The sequence below is a fragment of the Aotus nancymaae genome, unplaced genomic scaffold (genome assembly GCF_030222135.1).
Source record: "Aotus nancymaae isolate 86718 unplaced genomic scaffold, 86718_ANA_hifiasm-v0.15.2.pri h1tg000008l, whole genome shotgun sequence".
NCBI lineage: Eukaryota > Metazoa > Chordata > Mammalia > Primates > Aotidae > Aotus > Aotus nancymaae.
The window spans coordinates 30,774,906-30,800,322 of NW_026988419.1; the positions used below are offsets into that span (position 1 = coordinate 30,774,906).

At 39.2% G+C, this 25,417-nt stretch overlaps 1 protein-coding gene across 1 annotated transcript in view; it reads right to left on the reverse strand.

The window, feature by feature from the left end:
- FAM117B (family with sequence similarity 117 member B) overlaps positions 1–25,417 on the reverse strand; it is a 142,652-nt gene that overhangs the window by 13,958 nt on the left and 103,277 nt on the right. The window contains exons 5-6 of the mRNA XM_064373155.1: positions 2,335–2,478; positions 518–743 (exon numbers count right to left, since the gene is read on the reverse strand). Coding sequence (XP_064229225.1) covers positions 518–743; positions 2,335–2,478 — 370 coding nt within the window. The remainder of the gene's footprint in view (positions 1–517; positions 744–2,334; positions 2,479–25,417) is intronic.

Below are 25,417 nucleotides of genomic sequence, written 5' to 3' on the forward strand. Positions count from 1 at the left end.
ACATAACTAGGATTAGGTTAAGAAAATACTGTCCTGACACAGATGCAAGGCTAATATTTGTTTTAAAAGGCAAGAACATTTGTAATTAACATTCAAACTGCTTCTGTTTCCAGATTATTTCTAAGGTATTTTAAGGTTATTTTTAAGAGCACCCTCCAACGTTTTACATCAGGCTTGCTTTGAACAATCATCCTGCATTGATATAAATTGGTTTAATCCTTGTTAAAAATGTCACAAATACAGATCCTGAAACACACTAAACTTGAAGGCTTTGTATTGATTGAAAAAGCATTAAGGTAATAAAATCATGACTATCAGGTGACAGAGACCAAAGTGCTTTCAGAGCAAGTGCTCATCTCATTTATTCCAAAAAGAGTGTTTCTCACCAATAAGGAAGTTGTATTAACAAGTGCAAAAAAAGAAGTACAAATGTGTTCTGCTGGAAAATGAATAGAATGAATGATAAAACAGGAGGTATTCAGTTATCATCTAGCAGCACATTCCTCCAGCACTCTACCTTTATCTCTGGGATCAACAAGCAGGTCATCAGCTGAGCAAGGACTCTCCTCACTACCTTCATTGGAAATGGTGAGGAATGATGTTGGGGACACGGACTGGGAGCGGCTGCTGTTGTTGCTTCCCCTCTCTGCCCCACCAGGGGTCTGTGTGTCGATGCTGCGTGTGCTGCTACTTCTCTGTACAAGGGGGGGTGGGGCACGATGGCCATCTGGAATATCTTGCGGCTGTTAACAACATTTTAAAAATATATGTATATTTACCATTAATTTCAAATCACCAGCAATGCACCCAGTGTCAACCTTCCCATATAGTGCCAGAGACACACAAATAAGAAATCCTTTCCTACTTATTAGGGCTTCATGTTGCACGTTAGTGACATTTGTCTAATCTGACTCCCCCACTGAGCATCTTCAGTGAAGATTTTGTATTCCCAGGGCCTGGCATACAGCAGGTGGCCAATGCTTGTTGAATAAATGAATTGCACTAAATCGCTTATCATGTGCTAAGGGTTATTTTAAAAATTATAAATGAATGCCATGGTAAAAAAGGAGAAATGTAGGTCTAACACTAGGTTCCATATTAGAGGAAAAATTATTATCATGTGAACTAGGGACACTGATGCCATGCCCTGAGAGGATTTTTTTCAAATAAACCTTCCTAAATGGGGCAAAGGTTAATCACAGAAGCACTAATGACCAGGAGAAAATCAAGTACATACTCAGAGGAAAGCCTGTGTGGCTCACTTAGCAGGGAAACCAACTCCCTGCACATCTTTGATTAATTTACCTTTATTGCATCAGGGAACCTGTACCCTATCATGCAGAATGGAGGAGAGGGTGTGGGGAGCTGTGTTTTCTCTAAGTGAAACCAACCTTTTATCTTAAGGGAGAGGATCTTAAGCATTAATACAATACTCAATTCCTCCTTCTCTGAAGAATAGAGAGAGGCTTAGATAACTAAATATACTGTGTGACATGGTTTTTAAACCTCAACAGTAATTTCTGTTTTACCTAGGAACTATTCTCAGGTGTATTCTAGTTAGTAAAGAGAATAAGCAGATCATTTCTTTCTTTTTTTTTTTTTGAGACAGAGTCTTGCTCTGTCGCCTAGGCTGAAGTGCAACGGCATGATCTTGGCTCACTGCAACCTCTGCCTCCCAAGTTCAAGCGATTCTCCCTGCCTCAGACTCCCAAGTAGCTGGGATTACAGGCACGTACCACTATGCCCAGCTAATTTTTGTATTTTTTAAGTAGAGACGGGGTTTCATCATGTTGACTAGGTTGGTATTGAACTCCTGACCCTCAGGAGATCTGCCTGCCTCGGCCTCCCAAAGTGCTGGAATTACAGGCGTGTGCCACACCGTGCCTGGCCAAAAGATCATTTCTAACTGTACTTATGACATTGCCTAGCATGTCAACCAAAATCAAATAGTCACTGACATTCAAAAAAGGAGCAGACAGATTCATGCTTAGAATGTCATGTAAACTTCGTCCCCCGATAATTAGTAAGCAAAACTTTTGTTAAATGTAATTAAAGCATATAAGAAGTATATCAACTAACGGTTTCTAAATACAGACAAACAACAATAGTTTCTGTTTAATAATCCAAATTCAAGTCAGATCAGTTGCCTCTATGAAATGCAATGAAATGAAAACTTTTCATTCACCTGCCCAGGTCAAAGTTTTTCAAAAGAGATAAATTTTTTGTTCTCTCTCAATGAGAAGGAAGAAAGCCAAGTAAATATGGAAATCCAAACTATACATTTTTAATAATTAGAAGAGTTCGAGAATGATTTTAAGATACAAGATCACTTACTATAAGTTGCTCTTCCTTTTCCCCAGTCTCTTTAATTATTATTTCAATCTCCTGATTCAATCCTTCCACACTATTCCGGAACCGGGAGCCTGTTGATTTGGTGATGGGAATTACAGGAATAAGTGCACTCTTTGGAACAGGAGCCTTAAGAAAATGGGATAGAGAAGAGAGGCTTAACATTACCTTTTAGTTTTCTAGACTGAAGCATAATCCCAACAGACATAACTCAAAAATAAATCAAAGTTTACAGGCCTCACAAAAAGTGTGAGTGACCAAACCTGCTCCTTAGTATGTATGAATATAAGTTAAAACCCAAATCCCACACAATGAAGGTAGGATTTTGAAAATTTATTCACACCTGTGAACGACTACAAAGAAAACAAGGATAAAGAAATATAGTAAAAGAATATCAACCTCAGAAATTCTTTTATGACTGTAATAGAGCTCAGATTTCCAAATATAACTTTAAACTCTCCTAGTGCCACAGTGATATAGTTTGGATGTCTCACCCAAATCTCAGTTAAAATGTAATCTCCAATGTTGAAGGTGGGGCCTAGTGAGAGGTGACTGGATCATGGGGGCAGATTTCTCATAAATGTTTAGTACCATCCCTCTTGGTACTGTGAGTTCTCGTGACATCTGGTTGTTTAAAAGCGTGTAGCACTTCCCCCTTCTCTCTCTTGCTCCTGCTCGGCCATGTGACCTGTGTGCTCCCCCTTTGCTTTCCGCCATGATTCTAAGTTTCCAGAGGCCTCTCCAGAGGCCTCCCCAGACCTCAAGTAAATGTGTCATGCTTCCTGTAGAGCCTGCAGAACTGTGAGACAATTAAACCCCTTGTCTTTCTTTTTTGAGACAGAGTCTCTCACTGTCGCCCAGGCTGGAATACAGTGGTGCTATCCGGGCTCACTGCAACCTCCGCCTCCCTGGTTCAAGCAATTCTCCTGCCTCAGCCTCTCAACTATCTTTAACTACGGGCACCCATCACTAATTTTTTTTTTGTATTTTTAGTAGACACAGGGTTTCACAATATTGGCCAGGCTGGTCTCAAACTCCTGACCTTGTGATCCACCCACCTCGACCTCCCAAAGTGTTGGGATTACAGGTGTGAGCCACCACGCCAGACCCCTCTTTTCTTTATAAATTACCCAGTCTCAGGTATTTGTTTATAGCAACATGAGAACTAATATATACAATTATTTATATTCTGAGGGGGGAAATTATTTTTGGTTTTGGTTTCATTTCTTCTAAGAAACAAAAATGATACTCATGCACAGAACGTGCAGGTTTGTTACAAAGGTACATGTGCCATGGTGGTTTGCTGCAGCTACTGACCAGTCCTCTAAGTTCCTTCTCCTCAACTCCCACATCCCAGCAGGCCTTGGTGCGTGTTGTTCCCCTCTGTGTGTCCATGTGTTCTCACTGTTCAACTCCCACTTATGAGAACATGAAGTGTTTGGTTTTCTGTTCCTTTGTTAGTTTGCTAAGAATGATGGCTTCCAGCTTCATCCACATCCCTGCAAATAACATGATCTAATTTCTTTTTATGGCTGCATAGTATTTCATGATGTGTATGTACCATATTTTCTTTATCCAGAGTATCACTGATGGGCATTTGGGTTGGTTTCATGCCTTTGCTATTGTAAATAGTGCTGCAATAAACACATACGTGCATGTGTCTTTATAGTAGAATGATTTCTATAATCTTTTGGGTATATACCCAGTAATGAGATTGCTGGGTCAAATGGTATTTCTGGTTCTAGATCCTTAAGGAATCGCCACACTGTCTTCCACAATGGCTGAACTAATTTACATTCCCACCAACAGTGTAAAAGTGTTCCTGTTTCTCCACAGCCTCGCCAGCATCCATTGTTTTCTGACTTTTAAACAACTGCCATTCTGACTGGCGTGAGGTAGTAGCTCATTGTGGTTTTCATTTGCATTTCTCTGAGGATCAATGATATTGAACTATTTTTCTTATCTTTTTTTTTCATGTTTGTTGGCCATGTAAATGTCTTCTTTTAGGCGCGGTGGCACAAGCCTGTAATCCCAGCACTTTGGGAGGCCGAGGCGGGTGGATCACGAGGTCAAGAGATCGAGACCATCCTGGTCAACACGGTGAAACCCTGTCTCTACTAAAAATACAAAAAATTAGCTGGGCATAGTGGCGCGTGCCTGTAATCCCAGCTACTCAGGAGGCTGAGGCAGGAGAATTGCCTGAACCCAGGAGGCGGAGGTTGCGGTGAGCCGAGATCGCGCCATTGCACTCCAGCCTGGGTAACAAGAGCGAAACTCCGTCTCAAAAAAAAAAAAAAAAAAAAAAAAAAGAAATATCTGTTCATATCTGTTGCCCATTTTTTGATGGTGTTTTTCTCTTCTAAATTTAAGTTCCTTACAAATTCTGTAAGGAATTTGTCAGATGGGTAGAATGCAAATTTTCTCCCATTCTGTAGGATGTCTGTTGACTCTAATGACAGTTTCTTTTGCTGTGAAGAGCTCTTTTAATTTAATTAGATCCCATTTGTCAATTTTGGCTTTTGTTGCCATTGCTTTCGCCGTTTTCATCATGAAGTCTTTGCCTGTGCCTATGCCCTGAATGGTATTGCCTAGGTTTTCTTCCAGGGTTTTTATGGTTTTGGGTTTTACAGTTAAGTCTTTAATCCATCTTGAGTTTCAGTTTTCTGCATATGGCTAACCAGTTTTTCCAGCACCATTTACTAAATAGGAGATCCTTTCTCTATTGCTTGTTTTTGTCAGGTTTGTTGAGGATAAGATGGTTGTAGATGTATGGTGTTATTTCTAAGGTCTCTGTTCTGTTCCATTGGTCTCTATGTCTGTTTTGGTACAAGTACCATGCTGTTTTGGGTACTGTAGCCTTATAGTATAGCCTCCAGGTTTGTTCTTTTTGCTTAGGATTGTCTTAGCTATACAGGGTCTTCTTTGATTCTACATGAAATTAAAAATGTTTTTTTCTAATTCTGTAAAGAATGTCAATGATAGTTTAATGGGAATAGCATTGAATCTATAAATTACTTTGGGCAGTATGGCCATTTTCATGAAATTATTTATTTATTTAACAAAACAACTTCCAAAATCTATGTAGAAATTTTAAAATTAAAAATATTTTTATTGTCACAGTATTACTTTTGAAAAGAACTATCCGATTATATAATTAACAGGATATTGTTTCCTGACAAGACACTCAAAATAAAATATGAAACAAGCATTAACAGAGGTATCCGCCAAAGCTAGTAACAACAGTTACAAGACGCCAGATGAACATCTTGTAAATTCTTCTGTCTGGAAAAGAAATGTGATTAACCCATCTTCATTTAGGCAAGTTTCTTTGGAAAACCTCTTTCAGGAAGAGGTGGGCAAAAAGACAAAGGTAACAGGGCCTCTAATCAATGACCATTAGTTTTATTCCCTGATAACCCTGCTGTCTGATATAAAACTTAGTGTTAAATCTGTATTTCTCCTTTTATTACTGCTCCCCTTTAAAACTTAAAAAACAAAAAAGCATAATACAACAAGAATCCTTGGCAAACGCAAGAAATTTGTGATTTAAAAAGGCCGAGGGGAAGCTCCATGCAGAAGTGCTGAGAGAGCATGTCTCCACTGCTCAGTTAGTATTGGGTCCTCACATGTAACACAGGACACAGCAACCTACCTCATGGCTTTAAGAATAAAATGCCAGGAAACCTGGTATGGTGTCTGGCCTCTAAAACATAAATGCTCTAAAACATAAATTCCTATGGTATTGTATTCTTAAAATATTTATCTTTTCACATTTTTCAAGTGTCACTTATTTTCTTTCACATATAATGTCTCCCAATTTTTCCCTTTTTATAAATCTCTTTGTTCCCACATTCCCCACAGCCTCAAGCTTCTATATTACTTATTCCCTTTATTTCCATCTCTTCTTTCTATTCCCTTTTCCAATCTCAGTATCTACTACCAAAGGAAAGAAAAATCTTAAATTTGGGTGTTCTATAAGTTTTATAGAGAAAATTTATATAATTTTAGAAAATCCAACTTATATTTTTGAACCATTCTCCATAGTGTAGATCTTTGGCACACTGATATGCAATTTTCATAATTTTTTTTTTGAGACAGAGTCTCGGTCTGTCTCCCAGGCTGAAGTGCAGTGGCACAATCTCGGCTGAGATACAGTTGAGCTATACTTCAAGTAACAGAGTGATCTGTGAAGAATGATGCAATTTTTAGAAGGTGAATTGTAAAATAATTTTGGAAATTTGCAAACAGAAAATTATGGGACTAAAGCTTGACCTGTATGTCTTCAAGGGTTTAGCCCTTATACATACATTTTGATTCTCCCTTTCCTCAAATATAAACAAATTATATGTGCAGAGAGAAACCTACACACCTAATTTCTCAACATTTTCTGTTCTACCTACTGGAACAAGTTTCATATATCCCAGATATTTCACAAAAGCACGAAGTTGAAGAGCAATCTTCTTTTGTCTCTTACTGTTTATTCAACCAAAAGCCCAATACATGCATATAAAACAGGCATACACACATTTATTTATATTTCACCCAACAAAAAGAAAGACTATCTTCCCAAAATATCAGAACCAAGCTACTCCTTGGCATAGAGATGGTATTTTTTTCTTTTGGATTATTTTTCTACAATTAACCTGAGGAGAGAAACTATGTCTTATTAATCTCTTTAGTGCCACTGCCAAGCACACAGCCTAGAACATACAAGATGCTTATTCGACAAGGCTGGTATATGGATGTGTGCAATCCCCTAAAATCATGTTGAAGCCCTACCAATGTCGCTGTATGTGGACATGAGGCATCTAAGGCAGTAGCTTTGTTTTGTTTTTGTTGCTGTTCTTGTTTGAGACAGGGTCTCCACTTGTTGCCCAAGCTATGCAGTGGCATGATCTTGGCTCACTACAACCTCTGTCTCCCAGGCTCAGGTGATCCTCCCACCTCAACCTCCCAATTAGAGATTACAAATGCATGCCACCATGCCTGGCTAATTTTTGTTGTTTTTTTTTTGGTAGAGACAGGGTTTCACCATGTTGCCCAGGCTGGTCTCAAACTCCTGGGCTCAAGCAATCAGATGGTCTCAGCCTCCCAAAGTGCTGAGATTACAAGCACAAGCCACCATGCCCAGTCCAACAGGACACCAAAGAGATCCCTCCCATCCGCATGCACACAAAGAAGAACTCACATAAGCACATAGCAAGAAGGGAGCTGTCTGCAACCCAAGGGGAGAACACTTAACCAAATAACAACCCTGCTGGCACCTTGATCTTGGACTTAGAGTCTCCAGAACTGGAAGGTAAATTTCTGTTGTGTAAAGTCACCTAGTCTATGTATAATATTTTGTTACAGTAGCCTGAGGAGACTAATACACTCACCTTTAGTTCCTTCATTTCTACAGTTTTCAATAGACTTAAGAATGTATTTAAAACATAAGCCAGAGATATAGTGATCCAGAGAACTTGAATATGTCCATAAAAAGTCTTCCCTGAGAAACTATTTTTAACTGTCATCTTTTTTTATTTAAATAATCTTAAAAATATAATTAGAGACGGGTCTCACTATGTTGCCCAGGCTGGTCTCGAACTCCTGGCCTCAAGTGATCCTCCCAGTCTTGGCCTCTCAAAGTGCTGGGATATAAGCATGAGTCACTGTGCCTGGCCTGGCATTGTTTCATTGCAAAAGTAAAAAAATATTCACTGAAGAAAGAAAAATAAATAGATGTCAATTACCAGAGGTAACAACTATTAATAATTTTATAAAAACTATTTTATCTAGTCCTTTTTCTTCTATATATGTATACACTTTTAAAAAGAAACAGATTGTACCTAGTGTTCTGAACCCAGTGCATTTTTTTTAAACATCATACCATATCTGTAACTTAGCTCTATGCTTTAAAACGTTTAACCAAATCATTTTTATAGCTGCATAGTATTTCATTTTATGAGTGCATTACATAAGAAATCAATGCTCTATCAAACAAATAATTTTCAATTTTTTCACTATTACAGAACCATACCATCATGAACATCCTCTAAGACAATTATTTGCACACATACGTAACTACTTCTTTAGAATAAATTCCTGGGGTGGGGAAACGATTGGCACAAAGGATAGGAAAGATTTTTCAGGACTTTGATTCATAATGCCAAACTGACCAGTAAAATATTTTTACTCCTTATATTTTTATCTGCACTCTATGAATATATATGTTTCACAAAACTCTCTAAACTAGATTTTTTCTAAAACTTTGCTAAGTTTCATAAACTAAGAGTGGTCTCATTCCTTTAGTTTATATATTGTAGAGCAAATGAAAGTAAATTTTTAAAATGATAGCCAGTCATTTCTTCATTTTGTAGCAAGGAATGTATGTTTTTTCCTCACTTGAGAAACCCTCTTCATAGTGTTTACATATAAACTGTTTAAACTATACACTGACAATGTATTTTAATTCTCATTATTCAAAGTATGAGTTATTTCAACATTTTTCAAAGTATATTTAAGAGTCATTTCTATATATTTCTTGACATGTCTGTTCACCCTTTTCTTAGGTTTTTAGTCATTTGTTCCTCAGTTTTTTTGATACATAGTACATATTTATGGGGTATATGTGATATTATGATACATGCATATAATGTGTAATGATCAAATCAGGCTATTTAGATATTCATAAACTTACACATTTCTTTGTGTTGGAAGCATTCCAAATCTTCTCTTATAGTTAATGATATATGCAATAAATTATTGTTAACCATAGTCACCCTACTGTGCTATCAAACATTAGAACTTATTCCTTCTATCTGAATGTATATTTGTATCCATTAATCAACCCCTTTTCATTCATGACCTCCCATCCCCGGTGACCCCAGCCCTTCCCAGTCTCTGGTAACCAATCTTCTACTCTCTACCTTCATGAGATCAATGTTTTTAGTTTCTCCATATAAGTGAGAAAGTGTGCTATTTATCTTTCTGTGTCTGGCTTATTTCACTTAACGTGACCTTCAGTTCTAATTCATGTTGCTGCAAATCACAGAATTGTATTCGTATACACACATAATGGACTCATAATACTAATGGAACACTAATCCTAATAATACTAAGTATGTATACACATACACACACACCCCACCCCACCCCACATTTTTCTTTATTCAACTGTTGATGAGCACTTAGGTTGATTCCATACATTGGCTACTGAGAGTGGCTGCAATAAACATGTGAGTGCAGGGTATCCCTTTGATATGTTATTTTTTGTCTTTTTGATAATAGCCATTCTAACAGGGGTGAGATGACAACTCATTATGGATTTAATTTGCATTTCCCTGATGACTAGTGAAGATGAATATTTTTTCATATACCTGTTGGACATTTACGTCTTTTGAGAAATGTCTAGTCAGATTGTTTGCCCACTTTTTAACAGGATCACTTATTGGGTTTGTTTGTTTGCTATTCAGTTCCTTGAATATTCTAGATATTAGTTCCTTGTTGGATGAATAGTTTGCAAATGTTTTCCTCCATTCAACAGGTAATCTCTTCTCTCTGTTGTTTCCTTTGCTGTACAGAAGCTTTTTTATTTAATAAAGTCTCATTTGTATATATTTATTGTTACTTAGGCTTTTGTAGTCCTAGACATAAAATCTTTGCCTAGACCAATATGCTGAAACATTTCCCATTCAGTCCTGGGCTTTTCTTTGTTGGGACACTTTATATTACTGATTCAATCTCATAACCAGTAACATGGTTTGTTCAGGTTTTCTACTTCTTCCTGGTTCAATCTTGGTAAGCTGTATGTGTCCATGAAATTACTCATTTCCTCTAGGTTTTCCAATTTGTTAGTATACAGTTGTTCATACTTATCTTTAATAATCTTTCATCTAATAATTTTAGGTTTGGTTTGTTCTTGGTTTTCTAGTTCCTTGAGGTACACTCTTCAGATTGTTTATTTGAAATCGTTTTTTTAAATGTAGGCATTTATTGGTATAAACTGTCCCCTTAGCAATTCTTACACTGTATCTCATAGGTTTTGGTATGCTGTACTTCCATTTTCATTTGCTTCAAGAAATTTTATTTCCTTCTTAATTTCTTTATTGACCAATGGTTATTCAGGAGCATGTTTAACTTCCATGTATCCATACAGTTTCCAAATTTCCTCATTATTCATTTCTAGATATAGTCTGTGATATGAGAAGATATTTGATAATTTCTATTTTTAAAAATTCATTGAGATTTGTTTTGTGGCCTAACATATGGTCTATCCTGGAGAATGTTCCATGTGCTGCTATGTATATGTGTATTCTGGAGCTATTGGATGAAAAGTTCTGCAAATGTCTATTGGTTCAATATGATCTTCAGTGCAGATTAAGTGCAGTATTTCTTTGTTGACTTTCTATACAAATGATCTGTTTGATGCTGAAAGTGAGGTGTTGAAGTCTCCAACTATTATTGCATTGGGGTCTACGTATCTCCTTAAGCTCTAACACTATTTGCATTATATACTAGGTGCTCTGGTGTAAGGTGCAGGTATATTTACAACTGTTATATCTGCTTGCTGACCTGATCCCTTTATCATTAATAATAACCTTCTTTGTCTTTTTGTTTTTTGACTTGATGTCTATTTTGTGTGATATAAATACAGCTAATCCTGCATACTTTTGGTTTCCATTTGTATGGAATAGCCTGTTCCATCCCTTCACTTTCAATCAATATGTGTTTTTGCAGGGGAAGTGGGTTTCTGCAGGCAGCATACTAATGAGTCTTATTTAATTATCCATTCAGCCAGTCTACATCTTCTAATTAAAGCCATTTACATTCAAGGTTGTTATTGATAGGTGAGAATTTAATCCTATCAGTCACTTTAATTTTTTTCTGATTGTTTTGTATACCCTTTGTTCCTTTCTTCCTCTTTTATTGTTTACCTTTACAATTTGGTGGGTTTCTTGTAGTGATATTTGACTCCTTTCTCTTTCTCATTTATTCTGCTCAACCAGTGAATTTTATGTCTGTGTGTTTTTATGATGGTATTTTCTTTTCACTTCCAGATGTAGGACTCGCTTAATAATTACCTCAGTTCTTTCCTGACTGGAAAATACTTACTTCGCTTTTTCTGAAATAGTGTCTCACTCAGTCACTCAAGCTGGAGTACAGTAGCACAATCTCCACTGCCTGCAACCTCTGCCTCCTGGGTTCAAGAGATTCTAGTGCCTCAGCCACCCGAGTAGCTGGGACTAAAGGTGTGCACAACCACACCCAGTTAATTTTTGTAACTTTAGTAGAGACAGGGTTTCACCATGTTGGTCAGGCTGGTCTCGAACTCCTGACCTCAAGTGATCCTCCTGCCTCAGCCTACCAGAGTGCTAGGATTACAGGCATGAGCCACCATTCCCGGCCTTTTTTTTTTTTTTTTTTTTTTGAGATGGAGTCTCGCTCTGTCATCCAGGCTGGAGTGCACTGGCACAATCTCGGCTCACACAACCTCTGCCTCCCAGGTTCAAGGGATTCTCCTGTCTCAGACTCCTGAGTAGCTGGGATTAGAGGCACCTGAGACCATGCCTAGCTAATTTTTTTTTTTTTTTTTTTTTTTTTTTAGCAGAGATGGAGTTTTGCCATGTTGGCCAGACTGATCTCAAACTCCTGACCTTGGGTGATCCGCCCGCCTTGGCCTCCCAAAGTGCTGGGATTACAGGCATGAGCCACCGTGCCCGGCCAACTTTCCTTCATTTTTGAAGGCTATTATATTCTTGGCTAGCAGTCTTTATTCTTTCAGCACTTTGAATATATCCCATTCTCTCCCAGCCTGTAAAGTTTTGGCTGGAAAAACTCACTATTAGTCTGATGGTCTTATCACTGGGATGTTTGTTTCTCCAAACCTCATGTTGAAATCTGATGCCCAATATTGAAGGTGTGGCCTAATAGAAAGTGTTTGGGATATGGAGGCAGATGTCTCATGAATAGATTAATGCCTTCTCTAGGGAAGAAGTAAATTCACTACATTAGTTCTTGCAATAGCTGCTGGTTAAAAAGAATCTGGCACCACTCCTCTGTCCCTCGTTTCCTCACTTGACACGTTATCTCTGCACACACTGGCTCCCCTTCACCTTCCGCCATGAGTGGTCGCAGTCTGAGGTTCTCTACAGTCTATAGAACCACAAGCCAAATAAAACCCTTACCTTTATAAATTACCCAGCTTTGGGTATTCTTTTACAGAAACACAAATGAACTAAGACAGATGGTGATTCTCTTACATGTGACTTGAGATTGTTCTCGTTTTTGGAATTCTGTCTTTGACTTTTGACATCTGACTATAATATGACTTGGAGAAGACCTTTTTGGGTTTATCTGTGTTCTCTTATATGTCACTGAGTTTCTCTGATGTCATTATTTTGAACTGTTTTTCAGGAATTTCATCAATTTCCTTTTCTTTGGAATCTGTTACTAAAGAATTATTGGGCTCCTTTGGAAGTGTCATGGTTCCTTGCTTTTCTACTTTTCTTGTATCCTTATATTAATACTTGTACATTTAGTATAACAGACACTTCCTTCCTCCAATTTTTTTAATTGGCTTTCATAGGGAAAGCCTTTTTCCTATAGCTTTATCTATTGCGTTGCTTGAGTAGCTTTGTCTTTGATTCTGGGTGGGTGCAATAGTGTAGTCTCTGTATTATTTCTTTGGCCATAATCAGCAACAGTGGTGTCTCTGAGTTTCTCAGCAGCTTAGGCTGGAGTTGTTAGTGAAGGCTGTGGTAAGGCTTTGCAGGGTACAGGAATACAAACTGGGTCAGTCCTAAGGCATCAGTGGTAGTGGCAGTGGGCCTGGTGTGCTGGTCCTTAGACCCCTGGGTGGCATACATAAGCACTAGTAGTGGTGGGTACAGGTAAGTTGGTCCTTGGGCTTACATGTGGCATGCTCAGGTGCCAGTGGTGGGCTGGGCAGGTAGGTCCTCAGGCCTCTGGGCAGTGTATGTGGTATTGGCAGTGCAGTAGCAATGGTGGATTGAGTAGGTCAGTCTCCAGGCCTCCACGTGGCCTGTGTGACTGGCTGACAGCAGCAGGCTGCATGGGCCAATCCTCAGACCCCCAGGAGGTGCTTGTGGGGGCTGGTGGCAGGCAAGGCCATCCTTATGCCACTGGAGGATGCATGAACGCACTGGTAGCAGCATGTCCCTCGATTTTTCAGAGTTGTTTTTTTTTTTTTTCTGAGATGGAATCTTGCTCTGTTGTCCTGGCTGGAGTGCAGTGGCATGATCTCAGCTAACTGCAGCCTCTGCCTCCCAGGTTCAAGCAATCCTCCTGCCTCAGCCTCGCTAGTAGCTGGGATTACAGGCACATGCCACCATGCCCAGCTAATTTTTGTATTTTTAGTAGAGATGGGGTTTTGCCACATTGGCCCGCCTGATCTCGAACTTCCTGACCTCAGGTGATCCATCAGCCTCCCAAAGTGCTGGGATTACAGCCATGAGCTGCTGCACCCAGCTGAGAGTTCTTTATATTAGGGTTATCAGCCCTTTGCGTCTGTGGTGTATGTTGTGAAAATTTTCTGTTTTTCAGTTTTTATACTTGGTTCATAATGTTTTCTGCCATACAAAAATGTTTACATAAATGTGTCAACCTTTTGTTCATTATGATTTTGAGTCAAAGAAATCTTTTCTGCTGAGATTACAGAAGAATTCACTAATGTCTTCTTCCAATACTTACATGGTTTTGTTGTTTACATTTAGATCCCTAATCCATTTAGAGGTTTTGCATATGATGTGGTCTAATTCTTCTTGTAAATGGCTACCAGTTATCCCAGTGCTAGTAATTTAAAAGTTCATCTCTGACCAGTGATTTGAGACACCTTTACCATACAGTAAATTTCTTTATGTACTTGAGTCAATTTTTGGGCTTTCTAGTCTATTCCTCTGATGAATTTGTCAATTCATGTATCAGTAGCACACTGCTTTACTTGTAAAGGCTTTATAGTATGTTTTGATATCTGGTAAGGCTAGCTGCCCTCATAGTTTTTCCTTTTCACAGCTTTCCTGGTTATACTCACATATTTACTTTTCCCTTTGAGCTTTAGAAAGCAAGTTTTTTTTTTTAGCAGCAACTTTTCCAATGCTGTAAAAAAGCTTACTGATATTTTTATTGGGATTGTGTTAAATTTAAAACTTAAATTAGAAAGTATATTAACTCATACGATCCAAGAATAAAACATTTTACATTTGTGCAGGTCTACTTTGTATCTTTCAGAAGTGTTTTTAATTTTCCCCGTGTAGATTGCGTAGTACTTATTAACTTCATTCTTAAATATTTAGTTGTTTTTACTGCTACTGCAAACTGGGGTTTATTTTCCATTATGTCTTCTGATTAGTTGCTGTTTGTATATATAATTGGTATTGATTTTAGCTTACTAATGCTAAATCATATAAAATTTTTTCATTGGTTTTATTGATTCTTGGAGGTTTTCCAGATATACTAGATATACTATCATACTATCTGAAAGAGTTTTATTTCTTCATCACCAATTCTAATGGCTCTAACTGACTTCTCTTTTCTAACTGTATTAGCTACTACTACTAGTACAATGTAAACAAAAGTAGGTATGATAAGAATCTTTGCCTTGTTCCTGATCGTAGTGGAAATATCTCTCATGTTTCCCCATTAAACAGTATGGGATCTTAAGGTAAAGAGAGGTGTGTGTATGTGTGTGATCGTATTAAGAAAGTATTCCTTAATTTTAAAGTTCTTAAGTATCTCTAACATAAATGGTATTTCCCAGAGGCTTTTTTTTTTTTGTATCAATGTAGATAATCATATGATTCTTTTTCTAAGTAGAAAAAATTTAAAGTAGGTAGTCAAATGACCTCCATGGCCATTAAATTACCAAGCTTCAAGCTCATAAATATAACTTCTATGTACAACTCCCCAATATGAACAAGCTATGAAATTCACTGTAAGGTAAAAGAATGTCATATATGGCTCAATAGCTACAGACCATCTAAAGGTTAGAGAATATGTACCAAAACAAATTATTTTATATTTACAATAGTTGATCTTCCATACTTCTTTCCTGCAATAACTAGGCAGCAGCTAGCTAAGATGCAGAAAAGGCTTAATATACTAAATTTTGCTCCATACACTATAAAATAAGCACAAATACACGATAAAGTCATAATGCAAAGTACCCACTATATTCTAGAATTCAATAACTGTATATTAAAAAGTATCAGATCTTGTATTACTAAAGTGTTAGCCATGATAAAAATTAAATGCTTATTTTTTTAAATGAAAATGTATCAAAGTACTTTCTTTTTTTTTTTTTTTTTAATTGCATTTTAGGTTTTGGGGTACATGTGAAAAACATGCAAGGTTGTTGCATAGGTGCATACGTGGCAGTGTGATTTGCTGCCTCCCTCCCCTTCACCTATATCTGGCATTTCTCCCCATGCTATCCCTCCCCAACTCCCCACTCCCCCCCACTGTCCCCCCCACCCCGCCCAACAGACCCCCGTGTATAGTGCTCCCCTCCCTGTGTCCATGTGTTCTCCTTGTTCAACACCCGCCTATGAGTGAGAACATGTGGTGTTTGATTTTGTGTTCTTCTGCCAGTTTGCTGAGAATGATGGTTTCCAGGTTCATCCATGTCCCTACAAAGGACACAAACTCATCGTTTTTGATGGCTGCATAATATTCCATGGTGTATATGTGCCACATTTTTCCTGTCCAGTCTATCATCGATGGGCATTGGGGTTGGTTCCAGGACTTTGCTATTGTAAACTGTGCTGCAATGAACATTCGTGTGCATGTGTCCTTGTAGTAGAACGATTTATAATCCTTTGGATATATGCCCAGTAATGGGATTGCTGGGTCAAATGGAATTTCTATTTCTAGGTCCTTGAGGAATCGCCACACTGTTTTCCACAGTGGTTGAACTAATTTACACTCCCACCAACAGTGTAAAAGTGTTCCTATTTCTCCACATCCTCTCCAGCATCTGTTTTCTCCAGTTTTTTTAATGATCGCCATTCTAACTGGCATGAGATGGTATCTCAATGTAGTTTTGATTTGCATTTCTCTAATGACCAGTGATGATGAGCATTTTTTCATATGTTTGTTGGCCTCATGTATGTCTTCTTTTGTAAAGTATCTGTTCATATCCTTCGCCCATTTTTGAATGGGCTTGTTTGTTTTTTTCTTGTAAATCTGTTTTAGCTCGTTGTAAATTCTGGATATCAGCCCTTTGTCAGACGGGTAGGCTGCAAAAATTTTTTCCCATTCTGTTGGTTGCCGATTCACTCTATTGACTGTTTCTTTTGCCGTGCAGAAGCTGTGGAGTTTGATTAGGTCCCATTTGTCTATTTTGGCTTTTGTTGCCATTGCTTTTGGTGTTTTGGTCACAAAGTCCTTGCCTACGCCTATGTCCTGAATGGTTTTGCCTAGGTTTCCTTCTAGTATTTTTATGGTGTTAGGTCTTATGTTTAAGTCTTTAATCCATCTGGAGTCAATTTTAGTGTAAGATGTCAGGAAGGGGTCGAATTTCTGCTTTCTGCATATGGCTAGCCAGTTTTCCCAACACCACTTATTGAACAGGGAATCCTTTCCCCATTGCTTGTTTTTATCAGGTTTGTCAAAGATCGGGTGGTTGTAGATATGTTGTGTCGCCTCCGACGCCTCTGTTCTGTTCCATTGGTCTATATCTCTGTTTTGGTAACAGTACCATGCTGTTTTGATTACTGTAGCCTTGTAGTAGAGTTTGATGTCCGGTAGTGTGATGCCTCCCGCTTTGTTCTTTTTGCTTAGAATTGACTTGGCTATGCGGGCTCTCTTTTGGTTCCATATGAAGTTTAAGATGGTTTTTTCCAGTTCTGTGTGGAAGGTCATTGGTAGCTTGATGGGGATAGCGTTGAATCTGTAAATTACTTTGGGCAGTATGGCCATTTTCACGATATTAATTCTTCCTAACCATGAACATGGAATGTTTCTCCAACTGTTTGTGTCCTCTCTTATTTCGTTGAGCAGTGGTTTGTAGTTCTCCTTGAAGAGGTCCTTTACGTTCCTTGTTAGTTGTATTCCTAGGTATTTTATTCTCTTTGTAGCAATTGTGAATGGCAGTTCGTTCTTGATTTGGCTCTCTTTAAGTCTGTTATTGGTGTATAGGAATGCTTGTGATTTTTGCACATTGATTTTGTATCCTGAGACTTTGCTGAAGTTGCTTATCAGTTTCAGGAGATTGTGGGCTGAGATGATAGGGTCTTCTAGATATACAATCATGTCGTCTGCAAATAGAGACAATTTGACTTCCTCCTTTCCTAATTGAATACCCTTTATTTCTTTTTCTTGTCTGATTGCTCTGGCTAGAACTTCCAGTACTATATTGAATAGGAGTGGTGAGAGAGGGCATCCTTGTCTAGTGCCCGATTTCAAAGGGAATGCTTCCAGCTTTTGCCCATTCAGTATGATATTGGCTGTCGGTTTGTCATAAATAGCTTTTATTATTTTGAGGTACGTTCCGTTGATACCTAGTTTATTGAGAGTTTTTAGCATAAAGAGCTGTTGAATTTTGTTGAAGGCCTTCTCTGCATCAATTGAGATAATCATGTGGTTTCTGTCTTTCATTCTGTTTATGTGGTGAATTGCATTTATAGACTTGCGTATATTGAACCTGCATCCCCGGGATGAATCCTACTTGGTCATGGTGGATAAGCTTTTTGATGTGCTGTTGCAATCGGCTTGCCAGTATTTTATTGAAGATTTTTGCATCTATGTTCATCGTGGATATTGGCCTGTAATTTTCTTTTCTTGTTGAGTCTCTGCCAGGTTTTGGTATTAGGATGATGTTGGTCTCATAAAATGATTTGGGAAGGATTCCCTCTTTTTGGATTATTTGGAATAGTTTCTGTAGGAATGGTACCAGTTCCTCTTTGTATGTCTGGTAGAATTCGGCTGTGAACCCATCTGGACCTGGGCTTTTTTTGGGTGGTAGGCTCTTAATTGCTGCCTCGACTTCAGCCCTTGTTATTGGTCTATTCAGGGTTTCGACTTCTTCCTGGTTTAGGCTTGGGAGGAGGCAACTGTCCAGGAATTTATCCATTTTTTCCAGGTTTTCTAGTTTATGTGCATAGAGTTGTTTGTAATAGTCTCTGATGATGGTTTGAATTTCTGTGGAATCTGTGGTGATATCCCCTTTATCATTTTTTATTGCATCTATTTGGTTATTCTCTCTTTTCTTTTTTATTAGTCTGGCTAGTGGTCTACTTTGTTGATCTTTTCAAAAAACCAGCTCCTGGATTTATTGATTTTTTTGAAGGGTTTTTCGTGTCTCTATCTCCTTCAATTCTGCTTTGATCTTAGTTATTTCTTGTCTTCTGCTAGGTTTTGAGTTTTTTTGATCTTGCTCCTCTAGCTCTTTCAGTTTTGACGATAGGGTGTCAATTTTAGATCTCTCCTTTTTTCTCATGTGGGCACTTATTGCTATGTATTTTCCTCTAGAAACTGCTTTAAATGTGTCCCAGAGATTCTGGTATGTGGTGTCTTCGTTCTCGTTGGTTTCGAAGAATGTCTTTATTTCTGCCTTCATTTCAGTGTTTATCCAGTCAACATTCAGGAGAAAGTTGTTCAATTTCCATGAGGCTGTGCGGTTCTGGGTTGGCTTCTGAATTCTGAGTTCTAACTTGATTGCACTGTGGTCTGAGAGACTGTTTGTTATGGTTTCCGTTCTTTTGCATTTGCTGAGGAGTGATTTACTTCCAATTATGTGGTCAATTTTAGAGTAGGTGTGATGTGGTGCTGAGAAGAATGTATATTCTGTGGATTTGGGGTGGAGAGTTCTGCAAATGTCTATTAGGTTTGCTTGGTCCAGGTCTGAGTTCAAGTCCTGGATATCCTTGTTAATTTTCTGTCTCGTTGATCTGTCTAATATTGATAATGGTGTGTTGAAGTCTCCCACTATTATTGTGTGGGAGTCTAGGTCTCTTTGTAAGTCTTTAAGAACTTGCCTTATGTATCTGGGTGCTCCTGTATTAGGTGCATATATATTTAGGATCGTTAGCTCTTCTTGTTGCATTGATCCTTTTACCATTATGTAATGTCCTTCTTTGTCTCTTTTGATCTTTGTTGCTTTAAAGTCTATTTTATCAGAGATGAGAATTGCAACTCCTGCTTTTTTTTGCTCTCCATTTTCTTGGTAAATCTTCCTCCATCCCTTTATTTTGAGCCTTTGTGTATCCTTGCATGTGAGGTGGGTTTCCTGGATACAGCACACTGATGGGTTTTGGCTTTTTATCCAATTTGCCAATCTGTGTCTTTTGATTGGGGCATTTAGTCCGTTTACATTTAGGGTTAATATTGTTAAGTGTGAATTTGATCCTGTCATTTTGATGCTAGCTGGCTGTTTTTCCCATTGGTTGATGCAGATTCTTCATTGTGTTGATGCTCTTTACCATTTCGTGCGTTTTTGGAGTGGCTGGTACTGGTTGTTCTTTTCTATGTGTAGTACCTCCTTCAGGAGCTCTTGTAAAAAGCTGGTCTGGTGGTGAGGAAATCTCTGAGTACTTGCTTGTTGGCAAAGGATTTTATTTTTCCTACACTTATGAAGCTTAGTTTGGCTGGATATGAAATTCTGGGTTGAAAGTTCTTTTCTTTAAGGATGTTGAATATCGGCCCCCACTCCCTTCTGGCCTGTGGGGTTTCTGCTGAGAGATCTGCTGTGAGTCTGATGGGCTTCCCTTTGTGGGTAACCTGACCTTTCTCTCTGGCTGCCCTTAGTATTTTCTCCTTCATTTCAACCCTGGTGAATCTGATGATTATGTGCCTTGGGGTTGCTCTTCTAGAGGAATATCTTTGTGGTGTTCTCTGTATTTCCTGGACTTGAATATTGGCCTGCCTTGCTAGGTTGGGGAAGTCTTCCTGGATAATATCCTTAAGAGTATTTTCCAGCTTGGATGTATTCTCTTTGTCACATTCAGGTACACCTATCAAACGTAGATTAGGTCTTTTCACATAGTCCCATATTTCTTGTTGACTCTGTTCATTTCTTTTTACCCTGTTTTCTCTAATCTTGCCTTCTCGTTTTATTTCATTGAGTTGATCTTCTACCTCTGATATCCTTTCTTCTGCTTGGTCAATTCGGCTGTTGAAACTTGGGCATGCTTCACGAAGTTCTCGTGTTGTGTTTTTCAGCTCCATCAATTCACTCATATTCCTCTCTAAGTTGTCCATTCTCGTTAACATTTCGTCAAGTCTTTTTTCAAGTTTCTTAGTTTCTTTGCATTGGGTTAGAACATGTTCTTTTAGCTCACGGATGTTTCTTATTATCCACTTTCTGAAAGCTGATTCTGTCATTTCATCACACTCATTCTCCATCCAGTCTTGTTCCCTTGCTGGTGAGGAGTTGTGCTCCCTTGTAGGAGGAGAGGTGTTCTGGTTTTGTGTGTTTTCATCCTTTTTGCGCTGGTTTCTTCCTATCTGTGGATTTATCCACCTATCGACTTTGTAGTTGCTGTCTTTCTGATTTTGGTAATTTTAAGTCTGCAGTAGCTGAACTCATAAACCCCCTTTTCTTCCCCCCAGGTGTTCTGTCCCGAGGAGTTAGGGCTTTATGATTTTCCACTGGCTTTCAATTGTTTTCCCTGCCCACAAGGTGGCAGCCTAGTCACACTCAGCCTGCAGAGGCTTCGCTGAGCTGCTGTGGGCTCCACCCAGGTTCCGTGTGAACTTCCCTGCAGTCCTGTTTATATGGGTGTAGTTAGAACTGCTTCCGCTATGCTGGCCCGCCCCTGTAGTGACGGAGTCTCTGTAGTGGTGGGTTGTCTTGGTTACAGCAAATTGCCCTGGGAACTGCAGGGTGTTTCCTGGTGGGGGACGCCCCTCCTCCACAGAGCTGGACCGTCCCAGGTTCAGCCGTGTTTCCAGTGGCGCCCTCTTTGCCCGGGAATCTCTTGGCTTGACTCCCTGCCTCAGCTCCCCTTGCTGGCCCAGAGGGGATCCAGTCTCGCTCACTCTGCACAAGGAGCCGCTCCTCCCTGCCCCAGGTGCAGGCCGAGCGGCCTCGCCAGTCCAACCAGCAGCGCTGGCAACCCATGGAGCTCCTCCACCTGTGAATCTCCTGGTCTGTGGGCAGTAAAAATCCGCTGCCCTGTGAGCTGCTGCATCAGCCAAAGCAGCGGCTCTGAGATTCGTGGCGCGCCCTTGCCCGGGAGTCTCCTGGCTTGAAGCCCTGCTTCAGCTCTCCTTGCTGGCTCAGAGGGGACTCAGTCGCTCTCGCTCTGTACAACGAGCTGCTGCTCCCCGCCCCAGGGTGTAGGCCGAGCGGCCTCGCTGCTCAAACCGGCGGCGCTGGCGACCCGTGGGGCTCCTCCTCCTGTGAATCTCCTGGTCTGTGGGCAGTAAAAAAATCGTCTGGAAATGCGGCATCCACTCACCCTCTGCGCCTTCTCTCGGAGCTGCAATCCCGACTTCCTCCTAATTGGCCATCTTGGATCCTCCCTCCTGTATCAAAGTACTTTCTAACCCACAAAATATAAACTTATATAATGCTAGCCACTTTGTATTGAGCATATTCTAAATTCTGGGACTAGTACTGGAAACTTTACATATATAGTCTTATCTCTTAATTTTCAACACAACCCTAGAGTTGTTATAATTACATTCAATGTATACATGAGTTCAGAGAAGCAAGGGGCAGAGTCAGAATTCAACCCAATATTATTTCCAAACAGAGGCTTTACTTTTCCTTTCTACTCAGAGCTAACACAGCAGCATTATTTAACGTCCTTAAGAATGTGGGGAGGAATCAATGAATAACCTGCTTTGACAAAACACCCTGATAAAATCTATGCTTGTATTTTAGAACCTCTGAGTTTCACACATTGTTTTGACACATTGAGTGTAAGGTGAAAAATAATAAATTTTGAGAACCAAGAATATGGTATGCCATCCATCCAAACTTATATTTTTAAATTCCATTCAACTCATATTTCCAAGCACATAAACAAATCACAACATGAAATAGGAAAAAAAACCAGACTTCCTTTGCATTTGGAAAACAGCTGAGAAACAACAAAATTCTTTTCAGAAATACAGAAAAAAATTGTTTTTGTAGTGTAGTAAATATGCCCTCCTTAGGCATTAAAACATTTTTCTGTTTGTAACCTTAATGCAGCCATATTTTTACTCTTTATAAAAATGAAGTCTCTCAATAAAAACAGTATCCCACTCACTAAAAAATGTAGTTATACACACCAATTTCTAACCTCTTAGAATATTCTGCACAATCAATTTTAGTCATTGGAATGAATAACTGCTCAAAAAAGCAGTAAGGTGCAGTTTTGGCCCCACCCCTTCTCTCACCCCCACCCCCGCTCTGCCCTTTCTCCCCTCGCCCCTCTTTTTTTTTTGTTTTAGAGGCAAAGTCTCCTTCTGTCAACCAGGCTGAAGTGCAGTAGTGTGATCCTGGCTCACTGGAACCTCTGCTTCTTAGGTTTAAATGATACTCCTGCCTCACCCTCCCAAGTAGCTGGGATTAAAGACATTTGCCACCATGTTAGGCTAATTTTTGGATTTTTACTAGAGACAGGGTTTTACCACGTTGGCCAGGCTACTCTCGAACTCCTGACCTCAAGTGATCTGTCCGCCTTAGACTCCCAAAGTGCTGAAATTACAGGTGTGAGCCACCATGCCCAGCAAATTTAAAATTTACTTAATTTTAAATTTGTTGTCTTTTAATCTGAAAAACCATTTGGAGATGACAAGTTATTCATTGTCCATCTCAATGGTATATATTAATGAAAAATGGAAAAATAACAATGACTAACAATACAGAGGCCAGATACAGTGGTTCACACCTATAATTCCAGGACTTTGGAAGTCTGAGTCAAGAGGATTGCTTGAGGACCAGACTTCAAGACCAGGCTGGGCAACACAGGGAGACCAAGTCTCTATAAAAATTTTTAAATTATCAGCTGGATATGGGGGCACACGCCTATAGTCCCAGCTATTCTTGGGAGGCTGAGGTGGGAGGATCACTTGAGCCCAGGAGGTTGAGGCTACAGTGAGCTATGTTCACTCCACTACACTCCAGCCTGAGTGACAGAGTGAGACCCTGTCAGGAAAGGAAAGGGAAAGGGGGGAAGAGGAAAGGGGAAAGAAAGAAAAGGAGGAGAGGGGAGGGGAGGGGGACAGAGAGAAAGAAAAGAAAGCAAAATAAAGCATAGAAAAGCATAGAATATCCATAATAGGATATACCACAGGACCATTAAAAATCATGCTTTGGACAATCTCAACAATGTTAACAAAATATTGACATTCAAACTTAGGGACAAAGAAAACAACAGAACATACTGGGGCTTCTTGTTGTTGTTGTTGTTGTTGTTTTTGAGACAGTCTCACTCTGTCATCCAGGCTGGATTGCAGTGGCACGATTTTGGCTCACTGCGACCTCTGCCTCCTGGGTTCAAGCAATTCTCCTGCCTCAGCTTCCTGGGTAGCTGGAATTACAGGTGTATGCCAACATGCTTGACTAAATTTACATCCTACCAAATTTAAAATGCCCCCAAATATTGAAAAGTTATCCCTATAGAGTGAAAGTACATGATTCTTAATTTTTATATTTTGAAATTTTCCGAATTCTCCTTAGTTTCCTATCCTTTGATAATCAGAAATTCTCTATAATGAGTACTTCACTAATCTTAGATAATTCAGAAATATTTTCATTCAAAATAGTCTGAATTGATATCCTTTGATGAATTCTCCATTTCCATTAAAGATGTCCTCACTTCCACAAATGTGAGTGGAGAGAAAAAACAAAATCTTGTGATCTATTGTGATAATTATAAGTAGGTTGTTCTGATTCAAGTCTCAAAGTTGTTTCTTTAAAGACTACCTTAGATATGACATCAAAAGTAATCCCCATGAAAGAAAATAGTAACATATAGCCAAAAATATTTTTTTACGTTTGCTCTGTGAAAGACAGTAAGAGACCAAAAGACAAGCTGAGACTGGGAGAAAACATCTGTAACTTACCCAACAAAGGACTTTTATCTAGAATGTCTAATAAGCTCTCAAAATTCAGTAGCAACAAACAAGCAAATTTTAAAATGGGCAAATAATTTGAATAGACATTTTACCAAACAGGATACACAGATGGCAAATAACCATAAGAAAAGATGTTCATGGCCGGGTGCAGTGGCTCACGCCTGTAATCCCAGCGCTTTCGGAAGCCGAGGCAGGGAGATCATCTGAGGTCAGGAGATTGACACCATCCTGGCTAACATGGTGAAATTTAGTCTCTACTAAAAATACAAAAAATTAGCTGGGCATGGTGGCATGTGCCTGTAGTCCCAGCTACTTGGGAGGCTGAGGCAGGAGAATCACTTGAACCTGGGAGACGGAGGTTATGGTGAGCCGAGATCGTACCATTGCACTCCAGCCTGGGCAACAAGAGCAAAATACCATCTTAAAAAAAAAAAAAAGAAAGGAAAGAAAAGAGATTCATTAGGGTAATGCAAATTAAAATCAAGATGAGATGTCCTTCAACAAGAATTTAATATCAATAAATTGTGGGAAATTCATGTAATGGAATACTATTTAGCAACTAAAAGGAATAAACTGGCTGGGTGCAGTGGCACATGCCTGTAATCCCAGCACTTTGGGAGGCCAAGGTGGGCAGATCACCTGAGGTCAGGAGTTCAAGACCAGCCTGACCAACACAATGAAACCCCGTCTCTACAAAAATTAGCCAGGCAGGGTGGCATGCACCTGTACTACCAGCTACTCAAAAGGCTGAGGCAAGAAAATGGCTTCAACCCAGGAGGTAGAGGCTCCTGTGAGGCGAGATCACTCCACTGCACTCCACTCTAGGCTATAGAGTGAAACTCCATCTCAAAAAAATAAAGAAAAAAAGAAAAAAAATTAAACGATTGATACACACAACTACTTAGAGGAAATGCAAGGGAACTATTGTTGAGTGAAAGAAGACAGTCTCAAACGATTACATACTGTACGATTCCATATATATGACAGTCTCAAAAAGATAGGGCTAGAGTGATGAAGAACAGAGCAGTGCTTCCAAGAGATAAGGAATAGGGAAGGATTA